This window comes from Crocuta crocuta, unplaced genomic scaffold (assembly GCF_008692635.1).
Source record: "Crocuta crocuta isolate KB4526 unplaced genomic scaffold, BGI_CrCroc_1.0 scaffold288, whole genome shotgun sequence".
NCBI classification, from domain to species: Eukaryota; Metazoa; Chordata; class Mammalia; order Carnivora; family Hyaenidae; genus Crocuta; species Crocuta crocuta.
Window position 1 is genome coordinate 676395 of NW_027532607.1, and position 7907 is coordinate 684301.

The 7907-nt window shown below is 58.7% G+C and overlaps 1 protein-coding gene across 5 annotated transcripts in view; it reads left to right on the forward strand.

Annotated features, from left to right (window-relative positions):
- MAPT (microtubule associated protein tau) overlaps nucleotides 1-6575 on the forward strand; it is a 99156-nt gene extending 92581 nt beyond the window's left edge. For all 5 annotated transcript variants that reach the window (XM_077780403.1, XM_077780404.1, XM_077780406.1 and 2 more), the window contains 3 exons: nucleotides 1201-1282; nucleotides 2608-2720; nucleotides 6097-6575. In XM_077780403.1, the coding sequence (XP_077636529.1) occupies nucleotides 1201-1282; nucleotides 2608-2720; nucleotides 6097-6312 (411 nt within the window). In that variant the 3' untranslated portion in view covers nucleotides 6313-6575. The remainder of the gene's footprint in view (nucleotides 1-1200; nucleotides 1283-2607; nucleotides 2721-6096) is intronic.
- Nucleotides 6576-7907: the final 1332 nt, after the last annotated feature.

The window sequence follows — 7907 nt, forward strand, 5'->3', positions numbered from 1 at the left end:
CCCCCTCACACCCCTCACCCCCATCCACCAGCACAGGCGCTCCCCTCCCCTCCCTCCACAGACACAGGCCGAGAGCACCTGTCGGCCTCGGTCAACGCTCCATCAATAAGTGGCAAACGCCAGCATGATTTTCATTAACTAAAATCATTTGGAATTGTTCCAGGTGATTTAGACAGAAACAGATCTCCCTCCTTTTTTGTCTGGAGCTCTGGCTGGAGGCCGTCTCTTTCCTGGGTAACTTCCACTCCCTGGTGACTGGCCTCTTGTGGCCTCACACCAGTAGCTGCTGGAGGCCCTGGGCAGTGTCCCTCAGTGACCACCCAAGGACCCCCTCACAGCCATGGCTTTATAGGGCTTCCTCCAGAAAACCCATCTGCCGATGCGGGGGTCCCCATGGGGGTCCCCCTCCAGGGAGCTGGTTCTTGGGCTGAGATCCGGGGCCTCTCGGGGGCGGTCGCGCCCCTCGGGAGGGTGGGCAGTGCGGCCAGGCCGCGTCCTGGGCCCCGGGGCTGGTTCCGAGCCCCGTGTGTGTCCGAGCTGTGCTCCAGGCTCCGCGACTGGCCTGCGGGGTCCTCTGTGCCGTCTGCCCGGCTCCTCCTGTCGCTTTGCTCTTTGGGCTAAAGAACCGAAATGTGCCAGCTGGCTCCGAGTTGCCAACCTGTTCTGGGTCCTGCTTGCTGACTGTCCCCACACTTTCTGCGGTGCTGGGGTTTGTGGGAGCCTCTCCTGGGAGGAAGCCCCCCGCCCCCACTCTGCCTGCTCCTCTCTGAGCCGCTGCACATACAGCTTTCTGGCTTGTCCAACAAGACTGTCCAAATGCGGTACAAATGGATCCCATGGATCCCTCCTTTCTTTGTCCCCATCGAATGCGATGTCACTTTCATGTCAGGAAACAGTGACTCTTCTAAACCAACAGTACGGGCCCTGCACGGTGACAAAGTATCCCTGCCCCCCCCACCCCCCCGCGAGGGACTGAGGGCACTCCAGTCCCACAGTCATTCTGTGAAGACCCACCTTCCCCGGGGCAGGGTTGACAGAAGTCCACGACATGTATTCCCACCATGACCACGGTGCCTTCCTCCCGGCAGACAGGAAACGCCATTCAAGGGGGCCTGGACTTACACAGCTGCTTTTATTAAATGCATAATTAAATCCTCCTCTTTTATTCTTTGTCTCTCCCTCGGCCTCTCCCGCCTCCAGGTGCAAATAGTGTACAAACCAGTGGACCTGAGCAAGGTGACCTCCAAGTGTGGCTCCTTAGGCAACATCCATCACAAGCCAGGTAGCCCTTGCAGGAGGGAAGGCCCAGGGGAGGTGCAGGGCGGGACCCGGTGGTGCCTTCTCTGAAAGTGGCTGGGAGGGTTGATGGGCTGGGCTGGCGAGGAGAGCAGGTGGGACTTGCTGGGCCCTGGGAGGGGTGGCTGCCCTGTCTCGCTTCCGAGCGGGGCGCCGTGCTGGCCAAACCACAGTTACGAGGGAGGCAGGTCCTAAGCCCTAACCCGTGGTTCTCCCTGCGGGCTGCACCCAGGGCCTCTAGAGCCGGGGAGGGGCCTGATCTGGCTCCCGCAGGAAGGCTGGCTCGTGGATGTTTCAGCTCAGTGCCCAGCCAACATTGGGGGGTGGGGGGGACACGTCACCAACTGCACCAGCCATCGCCAAGCTCCGGCCACGACTGTAAATGCTGTTGGAACTCTGCCACGCTTCCCTTTCTCCTCCCCTTCCCGCAGCACGTCAAAATGAGAGCTACCTGGAGACCTCTCTGTGATGACGGAACTGCTCCAGAGCTGCTCTGTCCAGTATGGAGGCCACCCACCTCACGTGGCTACTGAGCCCTGGCAACGTGGCCAGGCCACGGCAGTTGCCGAAATGAGCTAATTCTATTTAATTAAAATTTAAGTAGCCACATGTGGCTGGTGGCTTCCATATTGTCCAGTGTAGATCTAGATTCTCACTCCTGCCTGGGGGTCCCGAGTGGGGACCTCGGCTGTGGGCCCGGTTCAGAGCAGAATCTATACTCGCTGAAGCATTCCTGTGAGGAGAGAAGCCAGCAGAAACGTAGTCCCCACTGGGGACTCTCCCAGTGGGAACCCCATCCCTCAGCCGTTCTTGGGTGGCTTTATCCATCTCCAGAAAGGAATGTTGGCCGTCTCTCCCTCAGGCCGTATCTCCCGTGCGTGCATGGGTGTGGCACCTAGTGACCGAGGAGGGGGCGGGGGAGGGCCCCTTCCTTAGCTAGGGTGCATGTGGCCATTTAGTTTCATTCTGAGGTCTTGTGGGGCTGTGGCTTACACGATGTTGACCAAGAAAGACTTCACTCTTTGGAAGCCGACCGGTTTAGACTTCGGAATCTTTTCTTCTCCCTTGAGCTGTCGTTGGCCTTTGCACGGACTAAGGAGGAAGAGTTTGTTGAGCAAATATTTGACACACACCTCAATTAGAGAGATGGAGCAAAGTGTCACCAAGCCCTTTGGAAGGGCTCTGACCTGTGCCCAGACTCCCTTCTAAATGAAGGACAGTCTTACCTACTCTGAAGGGTTGGGGTCCACTTCGAACGGCTTGCTTGGCCCTCTTTCAAGGCGTGGTGTCCTCACGTGTGTTGTGTTCCAGGAGGCGGCCAGGTGGAGGTAAAATCTGAGAAGCTGGACTTCAAGGACAGAGTCCAATCGAAGATCGGGTCCCTGGATAACATCACCCACGTCCCCGGTGGAGGGAATAAGAAGGTAAAAGGGGGCGGGGCAGGAGGAGGTTGCATTGAGCCGGGGCTGGTAACGGAGTGGGGCGCACGAATCTGGTCCAGTTTTGCGGAGAAGGAAAGCTGAGGCCCTGAACTGTTCCATATCATGTGGATTCTCAGCAACCATCAGGACTCAGCAGGTGAGTCTCCGCCTTCGACGGCCGTTGCCATCACGTGGGAGCCTGACGGATTCGACGTCCGGGCCTCGCCTGGAGATTCTGATTGGTCTTGGGTGCAGCCCGGGCACTGGGAGTTTTCAAAGCCTCCCAGGTGACGCTTGCGTGCTGGGAAAGGTGAGAGCCGGTGTCCTCCATGATGGTAGTCGGCCCTGTGGTTGGCAAGCATCCACGAAAGGAAGTAGCCATCCATCCCCAGAGCCAGCCAGCCCCAGCGCACCGGAACCAGTCGGGGGAGCGTAACCTAATTTTGCAAGTGGGTCACTAGGCAGTTAGAGCAAAAGAGCGGTGCTGAGATTCCTGCAGAGCCTCTGCCTGCGCGTCACGAAAACGTGCCAGTGGGGAAGGCTGCTGGACCAAGGGCCTCGGCGGTCCGGGCAGTTTCTGGAGTCCCCGGGGCTTGCTGTGGGAGCATGGGGGAGGGGAACCCAGGGTGTGTGTGGCCCTGAGCAGGCCCCCTCCTGGTGCATCACAGGATGTGGTCTCCGGGCTGTGCTTTTCTGCAAAAATGCAGCCAAAGCAGCCTGGGGGTGGGGTGTGGGAGGGGGTTCCCACCCTCTCCAGCTGGCCGCGAACTTCCGGAAGTGGCTCATTTTCCAGTTTGCAGGGCCTCCCAGCAGCTGGCAGAGGGGTAGTGGAAGGAGAAAGGGGTGTCCCCGAATCGGCACAGACTCTGAGACCCAACCCGGCATGAGGAAGGGCACTGGCCAAAGTGGCCCAGCTGGTTGGAAGTGGCGGTCGTCCCGCCACACGCTTGGTGGCAGCCGGGAGTCCCCCGGGGCAAGTCACCACAACTCACCCCCACACTCGGCTGGCAGCGGGCACCGCCTCACCTCTCATGCTGAATGCGCATGCCCCGTGCTGTGTTTGAGGCCAGAGCCCAAGGGGGCGGTTCTGGAGACGCACCTGCTGGGATGCTCCTACTCAGTCGGAGGTGCAGACAAACCTGACCACAGACGAGCTCCCCGGAGGCTGGGGTGCGCAGGCCGGGTACTTGCGCCCTTGGAGGGCCTTGCGCTCTTTGGCTCCCCACAGCGCCTCCTGTCGGCCCCCTGACACCAGTGTGGACTTGGTTCCACAGACAGGGCTTCCCAGGTCCAGAAATACTGTCTAGGTGCCTGGTCCCTAGTAAAAGAGGGGTCCGGGAGGCCATGTGCCTCAAGGGAAGTGAGGCAGGGCCCAGTTCTCTGGGGTTGTGGAGAAGGTTCTCTGCAAAAGCACAGTGGCTCTGCTGGCTTCTGTCACCTCATGCCTCTCTGGCTTAAGGCCTGGGCATTGGCGATTCCCTAGGTGAAGGAAGGTCACCGACTCTAGAAGCTTCTATGTCCTGAGCGAAGCTCTGGGCTTGACTCTGCTTGGAGGTGTGAGCTGGGGAGGACGGGCAAGCGCGCTCAGCTCATTTCTCCTTCAGCAAAATGGGAAAGAAAAATCCACATCCCGGGGTGGTGGTGAAGCCCAAAAAAGATGGTGCTCTGGAAGGTTCCTGGTACTTTGTAACCGGCTAAGAACATGAGTTAGAGTCAAGCTTGAGTGTGAACATCTGTTTGAACTCACCTCTGTGCTGGCTGAGAAAGGGTGGGCCTGCCACGGCTCAGAAGACACTGTCCTGACCCCAGAGTGTCCCCGCCTAGCTAGCCCCCCCACCCCCCCTGTGCTGGGCAGAACTGCTAACAAGGGGGGGAGCGCAGGACCCCTGCCGCCAGAGCGCCCTTCAGTTTGGGAGATTTGGGGCATTCCCAGGATGCTATCACTTTTGAGAACAGAGCTTTTGCAAAACACTAACATTAATGTTCTTCTCAAAGCTTATTTCACAACGATCTTTCAAATACAGTCATCTGGAAGAGTTTTTTGTTTTTTTCCCCCCAAAGCAGTGAACCAAAATGGACAAAATAAGCATCGAGTCATTTACACCCACATCCAAGCCACCCACAACAGAGGCCCTTCAGCCTGGGGTCCACGGACCCCTGGATTTGTGCAGAACACTTGTGGGTGGGGAGAGCGTGCCTGCGTGTGTAGACACCTTCCTGGCTCCACCGGGCACACAGAGGTCTTAGGACCCAAGGAAGTAGAGGATTCCTGAGTCCACCACTTCAGGGCTCCTCAGGAGTTCTCACGAACTGCTCACGTCTCTAACATGTGCTTCCTGCGTGTCCTGGGTGTCCTGGAGTTAAGACCTCTGGACTCCTGGCCACGTCATCGTGTCTCTCCTTGAAAAAGGACTTTATCGCATCATCACTTCTAGCACAGCTTCCGGGGTGGCTCAAAGATGCTGCTGCCTCCAAACCCCGTCAGTCAGTGGTGCAGGGGAGGAGTGTGTGTGGTTCATGGCTGGACAGCAGTGACCCTGGGGAATGTCCCTTAATCATCTGCAGCTTCTCCTTCATGCTTTAATTTGCAGTTTGGTAATATTTATTTTTCGAGAGAGAGAGAGAGGAGGGCACAAGTGAGCGAGGGGCAGAGAGAGACAGAAGCGGGGCTCACCCGGGGCTCATGTTTTACCCGATGCGGGGCTCGAGCTCACCTAATGTGTGACTTGAACTCACGAACTGTGAGATCGTGACCTGAGCTGAAGTCAGATGCTTAACGACTGAGCCACCCAGGTTCTTGTGCAGTTTGATAATATCTATTAAGAGAAAATGCACACATCTTTTGACCTACCAGCCATTCTGCTCCTAGGGTACGTTGACCTGAGTGTGAAATGACGTGCACACAAGGTTATGTTCATACACGGCATCGTCTGCCCGGCACGTACTAGAATAACCTGCATTTCCATCGGGAGGGGGATAGATACGTGTCAGGGTGCGGTGATGCAGTACCACACAGCCATCAACGAGCATCAGGGAACCAAGTACTGATAACGGAAGGTATTAACTCCAAGACCCAAAGTGAAACACGTGGATGTCATAACTATGTGTATTAAATATACATACATATTGTTTATATGTCACACATGCTTGTGCATGTGTGGGAAAGGGCACGCGAGAAATGAGTGAGTGACGGTCACCATGTCTGGAGAAGGGACGCGGGGTGGCTGGCAGGCAGGCACCGGAGGAGCCGTGCACCGGTGTCCTCTCCGGGAAGGTGACCAGACTCTGGTCACCGCGGCCCCTGGTAGGCAGCCGGGGCTTGCTCCCCCTTCTTATGGCTTAATTCACCCCCACCCCCCCACCGGCTCCTCTCTTGCAGATCGAAACCCACAAGCTGACCTTCCGCGAGAACGCCAAAGCCAAGACAGACCACGGGGCGGAGATCGTGTACAAGTCGCCCGTGGTGTCCGGGGACACGTCTCCGCGGCACCTCAGCAACGTGTCCTCCACGGGCAGCATCGACATGGTAGACTCGCCCCAGCTCGCCACGCTGGCCGATGAAGTGTCCGCCTCCCTGGCCAAGCAGGGTTTGTGATCAGGCCCCGGGGGCGGTCCATAATCGTGGAGAGAAGAGAGAGAGTGTGGGAAAAAAAAGAGTAATGATCTGGCCCTTCGCCCTCTGCCCTCCCCCAGCTGCTCCTCGCAGATCGGTTAATCGGTTAATCGGTTCATCACTTTAACCTGCTTTTGTCGCTCGGCTCCGGCTCGGGACTTCAAAATCAGTGACGGGAAAAAGAGCAAATTTCAGCTTTCCAAATTGATGGGTGGGCTGATGGTAATAAAATATTTTTAAAAACATTTAAGAAGATGGCCACACCCACCATTTCCTTGGGCAATTACTTTTGATTCTTTTTTTTCTTTTTTGTCCCCTCTGAGTAGAAGAGGGAGGAGAGGCTCTGCGAGCTGCTTCTGGGGAATCTCAAGGGACTGGGGGCGCCCCTGCTCTTGCCCCATCCCGGGGCGGGGGTCACAGAGGCAGCGGCAGCAGCAAAGGATTTGAAAACCGGGTGCCGTGCTGGAGCCGCAGGNGAGGCTGAGGCAGGGGTGGGGGGGGGAGGGAGAGGGCAGCAGGGACAGTGTTGGGAGTGGGTGAGAGGTGGGGAGGAGCCGCTGCTCTCTGCCCGGAAGGGCAGCAGGAAGGGCACACCGCCTTGGCCGCCCACAGCACGCCTGGCCCGAGTGGCCTCCCTGTGCTCGGTGGCCCGGGTCCGCCGCGGGGCTGGTGTGCCGCCCTCCCGGCCCGTGGGAGAGAGGCTCCGGTGGGCGGGAGGAGGTGGTCAGTTGGCGGGAGGGGGGCACCCTGTGGATCCCTTCCTCGGGGAAGACTGACTGACCTTGATGTCCCGAGTGCTGGCCTCTTTCCCCCGCCCTGCAGGGCGGGGGCCCCACGGAAACCCTGTTTTACTGCGATCTGAAGGTTGGAACTGCAGCCACGATTTTGGCCACCTCGTGGCTCTGGGACTTTAGGGCTAAACCAGTTCTCTTCGTAAGGGCTCGTGCCTCTTGGGGGCGTCCGCCTGCTCCCCAGCCCGGGCCCCTGGCATCCCGGGAGCGTGCTGGGGGCTGGGAGGTGGGTCCTGAGCCTCCCGTCCCTCCCATGGCCACTGCAGCCACCTGTCCCCCACCCCCCACCATGCCCATGTGTCTGCTGTGCGGAGCCCAGTCACTGCCTGTCCCCCTCATGATGTCACACTGTCCCGAGTTCCCGGCCTCACCGCGCCCCTTCTCAGCAATGGACATTGTTTAGACCCAGGGGCGCCTGCTCTCAGATAAAGGGGTGTCTGAGCGAAGGCAAAACCTGGGGACAAGGGGAGACCTCGGTCCCTTGGTTGAAGTTAGAACTCACCCAACCGGTGTGGCCCCTCACAACGGACCCGATGACCGTACTCGGTTCCTTCCCCCTGACCTGTCCTCACAGGCGCCAGCCAGGGTGGGCTCAGCAATGACCCGGGATGTTTTGCCTTGTTTATACTTGGAGAGCCTTTTCCTCCCAGAAGGCCTGGGCCCCTCCCTGAGTTGAGCTGCCAGCAGCGTGGCCATCCCGGTTCCAGGGGCGGCAGCAGGTCAGGCAGGCAAGGCCCCCGGGGCAGGGCCACACTCCCTCTGTGCCCCATTCCACCCCAGCCCCTG